A 12583-nucleotide genomic window follows, 5' to 3' on the forward strand; every position below is an offset into this window, starting at 1 on the left:
AACTAATTATTTCAATCCTAGAATAGGAGGTAGAGAATCTACACATGTACAGTGCTGCAAGGTGTGAGATGTTTACAGCGTAATTTCACCAGTGTTTTAATTTCTTATTTACACCTTAGCAGTGTTATAGGCATATAAGTTTAGTTATAATTATGTTCTTAAGTATTACTCTCTGATAGCAGGGTATCTAGAGGTTTCATGTGGGTTTTAGTTGGTACCTTGTAGACACCATGCCGTGCATGCTCCAGCAACGCCAGTCGCGTGGGTGGAGCTGGCTGGCGTGGACATGTTGTGAGATAAGTCTGTGGTACTTGTTTATTGTTTAGTAACAGCTGATTTCCTGGTTAGACCATTATGTGCACACCCATCTATCCATTTAAGTTTCTAAAATAGTGATCAGTGTTTATATAATGATATTGTTATTGTATTCTGGTGCATTAATATTTCTGGCTGCTTGTATTTCCGTTTGTATGTTCTTTATTACCCTTACTTTATGTATATTGCTTTGTTGAGTAAGCAGTTGACTTATTTACCCTAGACACTTTTAGTAGGCAAGGCCGTATTATTAAATAATTTTTTTTACAACGCAAACAGAGGAACCATACCCAGAGGTCAAGGGTCATAAGAAAATGAGGGCCTATATTGATAATTGATTCCCATAATTTAGTGAACAAAATAGTGGTGCATGTTATTAATTGTTAATGCCTTTCTAGGTACTGTGTGGTTAACTAGTGATACCTAACCAAGCCTGTGTACCACTTTTCAGTTTCATTCTGAGCTGCTTGTGGAAGTTATCTCAACACTTCACGATTGAGGTAAGTGTACAGCTTGTGCCAGGGGCCAAGTAAACCTTCAGTGTTGTTGTAATTGCTAGTTGTGTTAATTAAGCTGACAATGGAGGAACAAGTTGCTGTGTTGGTGGAGCATCCAAATTTTGGTGAAATTAAAAACTTGAAGAAGTCTGGGTTGTTGTACATGGCTGAAAAATTAAATACGACAGTTTCCAGGAGAATATTAAAGGCTCAGCTAGTAGAGTCATTGTCACACACTTGGTGGAGGAGGAGAAACTTGACAAGGAGTAGTTAGAGGAATTAGAAGAAGAGTCAAGTGACCTGCTGGCAATTCTAAAGTTAGAGATGGAATCTAAGCTAAAGATGGCTGAGTTAGAAGCAGAGAAACAGAGGTTGGAGATGCAGAATCACCAAAAACAGCTGGAGTTGGAGACTCACCAGCAGATGCCTGAGGCTCAGAACCAGCAAAGACAACTTGAGATTGAGGCTCAGAACCAGCAAAGACAACTTGAGATTGAGGCTCAGAACCAGCAAAGACAACTTGAGATTGAGGCTCAGAACCAGCAAAGACAACTTGAGATTGAGGCTCAGAACCAGCAAAGACAACTTGAGATTGAGGCTCAGAACCAGCAAAGACAACTTGAGATTGAGGCTCAGAACCAGCAAAGACAACTTGAGATTGAGGCTCAGAACCAGCAAAGACAACTTGAGATTGAGGCTCAGAACCAGCAAAGACAACTTGAGATTGAGGCTCAGAACCAGCAAAGACAACTTGAGATTGAGGCTCAGAACCAGCAAAGACAACTTGAGATTGAGGCTCAGAACCAGCAAAGACAACTTGAGATTGAGGCTCAGAACCAGCAAAGACAACTTGAGATTGAGGCTCAGAACCAGCAAAGACAACTTGAGATTGAGGCTCAGAACCAGCAAAGACAACTTGAGATTGAGGCTCAGAACCAGCAAAGACAACTTGAGATTGAGGCTCAGAACCAGCAAAGACAACTTGAGATTGAGGCTCAGAACCAGCAAAGACAACTTGAGATTGAGGCTCAGAACCAGCAAAGACAACTTGAGATTGAGGCTCAGAACCAGCAAAGACAACTTGAGATTGAGGCTCAGAACCAGCAAAGACAACTTGAGATTGAGGCTCAGAACCAACAAAGACAACTTGAGATTGAGGCTCAGAACCAGCAAAAACAACTTGAGACTGAAGCTCAAATCAACAAAAACAAGCAGAACTAGAAGCACAGAGCAAAAGAATTGAAGCTCAGTTGCAACTAGAAGATGTTAGGCAGCAGCAATAGGAAATTCAACAGATTATAGGAAAAAATAATAATAGACTAGAGGAACAGAAAATTGCAGCAAGGCATGGTGACACTAGTAATCATACAGATAGTACTGATAGCACTTTTAAGTTTAGGAAAAATGTAGATTTACCTCAATTCAATGAGGAGGGCCCAGAAATATTATTTTTGCATTTCCAGAAGTTAGCAGTCAGTATGAATTGGCCTGTGGATCAATGGGTTGCCATCATGCAGGGACAATTTAAGGGGAAAGCCCAGAAAATTTTTGCATCTCTTCCTGCTGCTAATTCTTTTGACTTTAAATTTTTCCAAGAGAGCATCTTAAATGCATACCAGCATATCCCAGAGGCCCATAGACAGAAAGTTAGAGGTATAAAAAGAGCACATGATCAGACCATTTCTGATTTTGCAAGAGTTCAAATGAATCATTTTGATAAATGGGTAAAAGCACTTTCCATGACAGATTTTGAGACTTTGTGAAACCACATAGTGACAGATGAGATTTTAGGTTATCTACCAGAGAAATTAGCCTTGTTTATAGCTGAACATAAACAGACCAATGACATTATGAAACTAGCCAAGCTAGCAGACGAACACGAACTACTCACTAAGGGGCCTTTTCGAGCACAATCAAATACTTATAATTCTAAGAGTAATTATCATGTTCCTAAATCTCTGTTTTCCAGGCCAGACCAGCTAACTCACCTACTCCCCTGAACTCTTCTCCTGTAAAGCCAAAGATTGAGAAACAGCAGACAGGGTTGTCACCCTCAAATAATGTAGTGTCTAAACCTGCAGTTGGTTCGGTTGTTTAGACCACTGGCAGATATTGCATGCATTGCAGAAGAGGTCATGTGGTTAATTCCTGTAATGCCTTGCATCCTGAATGCAAGGCATAACAGACCTACCCCACCCTCATAATCAGAGCGGTAGGTATGATTATGAGACGGGGATTGCAAGCAAATAATTCTAATGTTGTTCCAGTCATGCCCAATTGGATGACTAACTTTAAACCGTACCTATATTCGGGTACCTTACTTTGTAGTAGTGGAAGCTGAAAGGCAGTGCAGTTATTGAGGGATACTGGTGCTTCCCAATCTCTAATCTCTCACCGTACTCTTGCCGATGTTAGCACAGAAGACACTGGTGAAGTAGTATTATTGCAAGGTATTAGAGGTCATGTCCAGCGTGTACCATTAGTTCAAATTCACCTGAAGTCATCTATTACACCAGGTTGGTGCACTGTAGCAGTTAGTGAGCAGTTGCCCATCCCTGGGGTTGATGTTATTGTGGGTAATGATTTTGACAAGTGTCAAGTTAGTGGGACAGAGTGTCCTATCATGTTTACTAATCCTTGTTCAGTGCTGGCTCAACCGGATGCGGATTATGATGTCATCTATCCAGCCTGTGTTGCGACCAGATCCATGGGTAAGCAGGATGAGGTAAATCCTGTGACTTCCAAGGTGGATGTTGTCGAGGCCAGGACCCCTTCAGACAGGGAGGTGGAGGTGGACCTTGCGGGTACATTCTTAGCTCACGCGGATGTCGAGAGTGAGGCTGGTGCCAAAGCCCTGATTTATTCTGACCTAGAGGATGGTCTGGAAGAGGTGGCACAGGTACCAGTTCCTTGCTCGCTCGCTCCAGCTGTTGATCCCAGACCTTGAATGAGTTGCATAGTACTGATCTGATACTGATTGAGTGAGTTGCAGAGTATCAGAAGCAGCTGATACTATTAATACTTTGGATAAGAGTACGGATTGCTATTTCAATGATCGATATTTGATGTGACGATGGAGACCACCAGGAACTCCCTAATCAGATGATTATGAGTCTAGGACCTAGCTCGTCGTACCCAAGGAGTATACGGAGCAGGTATTGCAAGCTGCCCATGATGGCCTTATGGGCGGTCAGCAAGGGATTTCCTATATGTATCATAAAGTATGTAAGTTTTTCTATTGGCCAAAACTCAAAAAGGATGTGGTCAGATATTGTCACAATTGTGTTGCATGTCAAGCTGTTGGTAAACCTAACCAGACTGTGCCACGAGCACCCTTACACCCTATTGTAGTGCCAGAGGAGCCTTTTACATATGTGGTGTTGGATTTTGTCGGCCCCTTACCCTGAACTAAATCAGGAAATATGTTTATGTTTACTATCCTATGTATGACCAACAGGTTCCCTGAAGCATATGCCTTGCGTAACATTAGGGCTTCTACCCTCATAAAGCACTTTGAACGGTTTTTTTCATTATTTGGTATGCCCCATATCATTCAAACTGATAATGGGAGCAATTTTTGTTCCAAAACCTTTAAAACTTTTTATAGTTCATTTGGAATTCAACATAACTTCTATAGTCCTTACTATCCTCAGAGTCAAGGGAGAATCGAGAAGTTCCATCAAACCTTAAAACACATGTTTAAAACAACTGGGGAAGATTCACCCAGACATTGGGATGACAATTTACCATTCGTACTATTTGCTGCCATGGACGGGTTGCACACTGCCCTAGGCTGCTCCCCATTTCATCTTGTGTCTGGACATCAGGTGAGAGGACCCTTAAAAATGTTGCAGGAGAAAATGTTGGAAGATTTTACTGCTAGACAGAGTGAACGATACCTAAAAGGATGTGAAGAGCAAGCTGTCTCGAACGAAGGAGTTGGCGTTACATCTGGGCCAGGTAACGAAGGAGCGGCATGATAAGCGGTTCAAGGCCAAACTCAGAGTTTTTGATTCAGGAGATTTAGTACTGCTCTTGAAGCCTCGTATTGGACTTCTATGTCACACAAAATTGTAGGACCTTATAGAGTGGTAAAACGTCTCGGTGAACTTACCTATAAAGTCTGTAACCCCAAACATAACCGTCAGTCAATGGTTGTGCATGTGAATCGTTTGAAGGCTTATTGTGGGCTGTTACGGACCCGAATCCAGCGTCCGAGCACGGAACAGTGACGACCGCGCCATCTGTGGGTCAGCTCCCGAAACCCCCTCCAAATGGACGACGACACCTGGTGAGGACGAAGTGTACTGGCCACAAGGGCCAGTTTCTAGTCCTGTTTAGCACACAACACAGCCGTTGCTGACCTCTGGTGAGGTGGTGCTCAGACGACAACGCCATCTATGGAGTGGATAGGTGGGCGTTTGTGTCTGAGCCAGTAAGTGAGGTGCTTTAGTGTGTCCCTGTTATTGATGACGTGTCTGCTTACAGAGTCGACCTGGGACTGCTGTAAGGGAAGTTGAGGCAGTCTACCCAAGGCAGCCGTTCCCATACCAAGTGCTTTGCTGCAGCAGCTGTGAGTCGCCTCACGGAGGAACACTGTGGTGTTACCCTGCCAGTGAAGTGGCAGTTGAAGGATTGTCGTACCCGGGACCGACTGGTGGAGACGATTGACCACTGGGGTATTGTGGACAGGAGAGTGATCTGTGGTATCACACGAGGCTCCTGACTAGGGCGCTACCCTAGTATCGCTCGTGGAGTGGCCTGAACAGCGTTGCTGATCCGGAACCTGCCAGCAGTTTGCTGGACTTGTGGTTGACGGCCTCCACGGCGGTGCCCCCAGTGGAACTGTGTTTTGGCTGGCCTGTGTCCGGGGTAGACTCAGCTTGTCGAAGGATTCGTCGAGAGGCCACGAGAGCACCGAGAACTTGGCACCAAGAAGAACCAGGGTCTTCAGAAGAAGACTACAGTGTAAATAATTCCCCTGTGCAGTGTTAATACCCCTCCCCCTGTGTAACTTTTTATATATTATTTATTGGTGAAGGTATTAATTATAATCTTAAGTTTTTGCCTTTCTTTCCCTTCCCCTTTTAGTTTACTTGCGTTACTGATCACATCACTTGAAAGCCACTACTGGCTTGGGGCCGGATACCCTTCCTCTAACGACATCAGAGTAAGAACCCAGTTGCGACCCGAGAGGGCCGTAACATGGGCCCAGTATTGTGGCTTGTTGTGTAACTGAGGAGGTAAACCCTGAGGAGACAATTGTTGTAGGGGAAGATGGTAATCCTCTTTTATCTAATTCCAGTTCCGGGGAAGAATTGTTGTGTCATTTGCAGGATGAACAGAGAGCAGAGTACCAGGACCTTTTGAAGACGTTCTCCAACTTGATGAGGAGGTCCCCACTCAGACACCTCTCATTACTCATAATGTTCAACTGACAGGTAACTCCAATTCGGCTACACCCATATCGAGTGACCCCCGAGAAATGACGTATCATCAAGGAGGAAGTTGATTATCTTCTTCACCATGGTTTCATTCGACCCAGTCAGAGCACTTGGAGTTCACCGTGTTTAGTGGTACCAAAACCAGATGGAAAATGGCGGTTAGTAGTGGGCTTTAGGAAGTTAAACAAGGTAACTGTAGTTGATGTATACCCACTACCTTTCCTAGAAGACTGCATTGACCAAATTGATCATGCTAAATATGTATCAAAACTAGACGTATCTAAAGGGGTGTCCCCAGATACTACTTACTAACTTTGCTAGGGAAGTGACAGCTTTTATCACCCCTGATGGAGTATTTGAATTTAATGTGATGCCATTTGGACTGAAAAATGCCCCAACAACTTTTCAAAAGTTGATGAATTCTTTGCTAAAAGATGTGCCAGATTGTAGAGCATACTTAGATGATATTGTGATTTTTAGTAAGTGTTGGGAAGACTATATTTCTAGTTTGAAACACTTGTTTGCAGTGTTACGACATGCTAATCTAACTGTAAATGTAAATAAATGTAGCTGGGCTAAGGAAACAATAATTTACTTGGGACATGAGGTCGGACAAGGTAAGATAGTCCCGTTGCAAGACAAGTTCCAGGCAATCGTGGATTACCCAGTACTAACGAGCAAGAAATCCGTGCAGAGGTTTATTGGGATATGTGCATATTATAGAACATAATGTAAGAATTTTTCAATTGTGGCTGCACCTATAACTAATATTCTTAAAGTAGGTAAAGTTCAAGTGGACACAGGAGTGTCAGAACTCTTTTCAGAAGTTGAAAGGAATACTCTCAACATCACTTGTATTAGCCAGTCCACAATTTCATAAGCCATTTATAATGCATATAGACGCTTCGGATCTAGGAGCAGGTGCGGTTCTTTCCCAGGTAGGACCAGATGATTTAGAGCACCCTGTATACTATTTTTCTTGTAAATTTGATAAGGCACAAACTAATTAGTCTGTGGTAGAGAAGGAAGCTCTTTGTTTTATTTTGGCGGTTAAGAAGTTTGAAACATACCTGTCAGGTAATCAAGTTGTCATATACACAGATCATAATCCTCTGACATTCATTAACTCCATGAAATGTAAGAACCAAAAAATTCTTAGGTGGTCTTTGATTTTACAAGAGTTCAACATAGTAATTAGACATATCCCTGGAAGGGAAAATGTAATTGCTGATGCCTTATCCAGGGGATTCCCCATTGCAGTGCCCTAATGTGAATTGTTCTATACATGAGGATGTCTTTACCTTTTGGTTTTTTATAAGTTTCATTTAATTGATCGTTTTATACATTGATTTTGTGTTGTTGGAGTACTCAATGCTATACTCTTATGTAGTCAAAAAATGAAATTAACCTTCAGTTAATTTCATTTTTCTTTAAGGACAGGGAGGGATGTTACAAATCCATATATTTGATTCTAATATTTTTCATGATAAATATGTATATCCAACATTTCTTTCCTCAGTTATTTAAATAAAACATTGTATCCAGTTGTGTTCCAGTATATATATTTTTTATTTAAATGCAGCATGCTGTACTGTGCCTGTATTTAATATTTTGTTAATGCTATTGCATATTCATTCCTGTAGGGGGAGACCGTGGCGTCTCATGGGGGGATGACCATATTTGGGATGTTCCATTAATGCGTGCAGTGTATCAAGCTAGCGTCACTGATTCGCCCCTTGTAATTATTCCTGTTTATTGATTGTACTTAATTTCTTATTTACACCTTAGCAGTGGTATAGGCATATAAGTTTAGTTATAATTATGTTCTTAAGTATTACACCCTGATAGCAGAGTATCTAGAGGTTTCATGTGGGTTTTAGTTGGTACCTTGTAGACACCATGCCGTGCATGCTCCAGCAACGCCAGTCGCGTGGGTGGAGCTGGCTGGCATGGACATGTTGTGAGATAAGTCTGTGGTACTTGTTTATTGTTTAGTAACAGCTGATTTCCTGGTTAGACCATTATGTGCACACCCATCTATCCATTTAAGTTTTAAAAATAGTGATCAGTGCTTATATAATGATATTGTTATTGTATTCTGATGCATTAATATTTATGGCTGCTTGTATTTCCAGTTATATGTTTGTATGTTCTCTGTTACCCTTAATTTAAGTATATTGCTTTGTTGAGTAAGCAGTTGACTTATTTACCCTAGATACTTTTAATAAGCAAAGCCGTATTATTGTAAAAAAAAATTTACAACTGCAAACAGAGGAACCATACCCAGAGGACAAGGGTCATAACACTGACAACGGTAGCAATATTTGGTCTGCAGAGTTCAAACGATTTTGTGAGAAGTACCATATAGAACATCGCGGGTCCAGCACTTATACCGAGTACCCGAGCTGAGAGGTATGAGCTACGAGGAGAGACTACGGGAATTAAACCTCACTTCGTTGGAAGACAGAAGAGTTAGGGGGGACATGATCACCACATTCAAGATCCTCAAGGGAATTGACAGGGCTGATAAAGACAGGCTGTTTAACACAAGGGGCACACGCACTAGGGGACACAGGTGGAAACTGAGTGCCCAAATGAGCCACAGAGATATTAGAAAGAACTTTTTTAGTGTCAGAATGGTTGACAAATGGAATGCATTAGGAAGTGATGTGGTGGAGGCTGACTCCATACACAGTTTCAAGTGTAGATATGATAGAGCCCAATAGGCTCAGGAACCTGTACACCTGTTGATTGACAGTTGAGAGGCGGGACCAAAGAGCCAGAGCTCAACCCCCGCAAGCACAACTAGGTGAGTACTTATCATCCACAGAGTCAAGGTGTCTTGGAGAGATTTCACCAGACTATGAAGCAGATGTTACAAACTGTTGGTGAAGACTCTAGACGTAATGGGGATGAAGACTTACCTTTTATCTTGTTTGCAGCTCGAAATATTTTACAACATTCCTTAGGGTGTTCTCCTTTCCAATTCGTTCTCGTACACCAAGTCAGAGCCCCTATCCAATTGCTGAGTGAAAGGCTGTTGGGAAACGTCTCTCTCCCTGATGGAAGTTGTCTGTTGAGTGAGATCCAGTCGAAGTTGAAGAAGTACCAAAACGTGGCAAGTGAGCACCTGAAGAAGTCGCAGTTGAAGCTGAAACAACACCATAACAAGCAGGTCAGAGTAAAGCTGAGATGTTTTCAGCCAGGTGATCTTGTTCTTGTTTTAAAGTCCAGAGTGGAAGGTGCTTTAGTTCATCATTTTGAAGGTCCGTTTGAAGTTGTTTGCAGACGATCTGAGTTAACTTATAAAATTAAAAGTCTGTAGGACCCTTCCTAGGTTATGGTAGTAGTGTCATGTGTGGTACAGGACACAGTCACCCCTGAGAACCATATATATGATGACTTGTCTAATCATACCTTTTGAAATTCTAGTTTTGAGGAGATTATGGGACACTTGGATGAGGTTAAACAGGGAGACTTGAGAGTGTTACTACACCAGTATTCTAATCTGTTTGGAGAAGTTCCTACCCAGACCTCTGTTTTGAGCCATGATATTCAGCTCACAGACACCACCCCTATTCTTATGCATCCGTATAGAGTATCTCCAGAGAAGAGAGATATTATTAGGAGGGAAGTGGAGTTTCTCCTGGAAAATGGTCTAGTTACACCTAGCCAGAGTCCCTGGAGTTCACCATGTTTGTTAGTTCCTAAACCGGATGGGAGTTGGCGTTTGTGTACTGATTACAGGCGGTTAAACTGAAGTAGACACTTTCCCATTGCCATTGCTTGATGACTGTGTCGACCAGATTGGTCACTGTCAATCAATATCTAAACTCGATTTGTCCAAAGGTTATCATCAAGTGCCTTTGACAAGTCGAGCCAGTGAGTATTCAGCTTTTGTAACACCTGATGGTTGTTTTCAGTTTAACGTTATGCCTTTTGGTCTTAAGAATGCCTCAGCAACTTTCCAGAGATTAATGAATTTGTTGTTGCAGGATATTCCCAATTTCCGTCCTTATTTAGATGACACTGGTTTGTTTAGTGATTCTTGGCAAGACCATTTACAGGGTTTAAATTTGTTGTTTGCTAAGTTGCAAGAAGCCAATCTTACTGTTAACCTTAAGAAGTGTAACTTTACTAGATGTTCAATTGTTTATCTAAGGCACGAGGTTGGTCAAGGTCTCAATGTATCATGCCTTTATCTGATAAAATTAATGTCATTGTTAATTATCCTATCTTGACTAACAAAAAAACAAGTTCAACGATTTTTTGGGATGTGTGTCTATTACCGTAGGTACTGTAAGAACTTTTCTATGGTAGCTTCACCTCTGACTGATTTGTTGCAGCAGAGAACTAAACTTAAGTGGACTCCCCAGTGTCAAGAAGCCTTTGATGGTTTAAAAGGTATCTAATCTTCATCCCCAGTCCACGCTAGTCCTGATTTTACTAAGTCTTTTATCATGTATATCGATGCTTCTGATTTGGGTGCAGGTGCTGTCCTACTCCAGATTGGATGTGATAATGTTGAGCATCCTGTATACTATTTTTCGAGAAAGTTCCCTAGTACAGAGATAAATTACTCTGTTGTTGAGAAGGAGGCTTATGCTCTTGTGTTGTCATGCAAGAAGTTTGAAGTATGTTTACATGGAAATAAAGTTGATGTATATACTGACCATAATTCTTTAATATTTATTGACGGAACGAAAATCCATAATCAAAAAATTTTGAGGTGGTCTTTGTATCTGCAGGAATTCAATCTCCATATTCATCATATTCCTGGAAAGTTAAATGTTCTGGCTGATGCATTGTCTAAACGTTTCCATGAGAAAACCTATGTTGAAGACCCACCCTAAAATTTCCTAATTTACCATCATGAGATAATGAAAATAATTACTAGTAAGTGCTGAGTTACATGTAATTGATTTAAAACTTGATGATGTTATATTCATATTATATATATATTCTGTATACTGTAGTAGTTGATGCGGTATTTGTGCTTGCACCGTATATTTGTGCAGCTCATGTAGATTATTGTGAATATATATGTATTATTCATGATGTGTGTTTTTGCGGTCCATGTCTGTAAGAATGTGTACACTGTGTCTCACATTGTACTCATTTATTGCGATGGAGGGATGTTATGACCACGTATACACTAGTATGATCATACTGAGAGTGGTGTATGATGTGCTCAAACTATACAGTGATATCTTGGCTGATAGCCTCGTATCACGAATATTGTAAGTAGTATCTAATCTTTTGTGATAGTATATTACTATAACTTTATGTATTGTCAATGTATGGATACACAACTAAGTACATTCTATTTCAGTATCAAAGATGTATGCCATGTAATTGTGGATATATATTTAGAAGTATAGTTATAGCAGTAGCCTAATGTCATGAAGTCTGAAAAACATCCTTGTATGCTTATTGTATGTAATGCTACATAAGTGCTGTATAGGTAACATAATGTGGACCATGATAAAGGATATATACAATTAGGTCTCGGATGTATTACTCACATGTATACTGCGTAGTTTCCATTTTAGTGTTGTACCTTGCATTGTCCTCTTGTCATGACATTTAAAGAAATTATGGCACTGAGAAATTCTTTCCACCTAGACAAGCTTTTGATACACAGGTTTTATATATCTACCTCACTTTATATTCATGTATACATTGGTATAAACAGTTGGCCATTGAATTCTCCCTAACCCCACTTCCTCCCCCCCCCACCCCCCTGTGATGTACCGACTTGCGCCAGCGTTACCATGTCTTATCAATATGAAATCTTTGTGTATATATTTTTATATCCTGATAAATTCTCTAATGTATTGAATTCTTATTATGTAAGGCTGTGCCTTATACTCTTTACTTTGCCGTATATTAAATTAGAAGTTCATGAGTGAGTTATGTCTGTAAATGAGCAAGAGAGAGTTGAAAGTTGAGGGTCAGTTGACCTAGGGAGTTTGGATAGTGTCCCCCCACGGACAAGCTGGCTCTCGGCGCCATTACTCCTTGACTTGCCCAGACCAGCTCATGTGTAGCGTTCTAGTCAGAGATTTGTGACGTTATTTGGGGGCATAAATCTAGTGCCTGTTAGATTTAGTATCATGCAACAGTATGTATAAACATGGATCATTTCTACTGTTATTCAACATGTATACAAGGTGGTAGAGGTTTTATATGTCTTTCTGAGGAGAAATTCTGAAGAACTTAAGTAATGCCATGGTGCTCTGTCCACTGCCCCAGGCAAAGTTCCTGGTGTCAGCTAGTGTTGAGTGATGCAGTTTCCAGACCTGTATTTGATGTATCATTGCCAGC

The 12583-nt window shown here is 41.0% G+C and overlaps 1 protein-coding gene across 1 annotated transcript; it reads left to right on the plus strand.

Moving 5' to 3' along the window:
• The first annotated feature begins 1136 nt into the window (after window positions 1–1136).
• On the plus strand, window positions 1137–2033 carry LOC138360988 (zinc finger protein 853-like). Its single transcript, XM_069320472.1, has one exon. The coding sequence runs from the start codon at window positions 1137–1139 to the stop codon at window positions 2031–2033; it is 897 nt and encodes a 298-aa protein (XP_069176573.1).
• Window positions 2034–12583: the final 10550 nt, after the last annotated feature.

The sequence above is a fragment of the Procambarus clarkii genome, unplaced genomic scaffold (assembly GCF_040958095.1).
Source record: "Procambarus clarkii isolate CNS0578487 unplaced genomic scaffold, FALCON_Pclarkii_2.0 HiC_scaffold_138, whole genome shotgun sequence".
NCBI lineage: Eukaryota > Metazoa > Arthropoda > Malacostraca > Decapoda > Cambaridae > Procambarus > Procambarus clarkii.

Excerpts from the sequence above, each read along its gene's own strand:
- LOC138360988 (XM_069320472.1), top strand. The coding sequence starts at position 1,137 with ATGGAATCTAAGCTAAAGATGGCTGAGTTAGAAGCAGAGAAACAGAGG.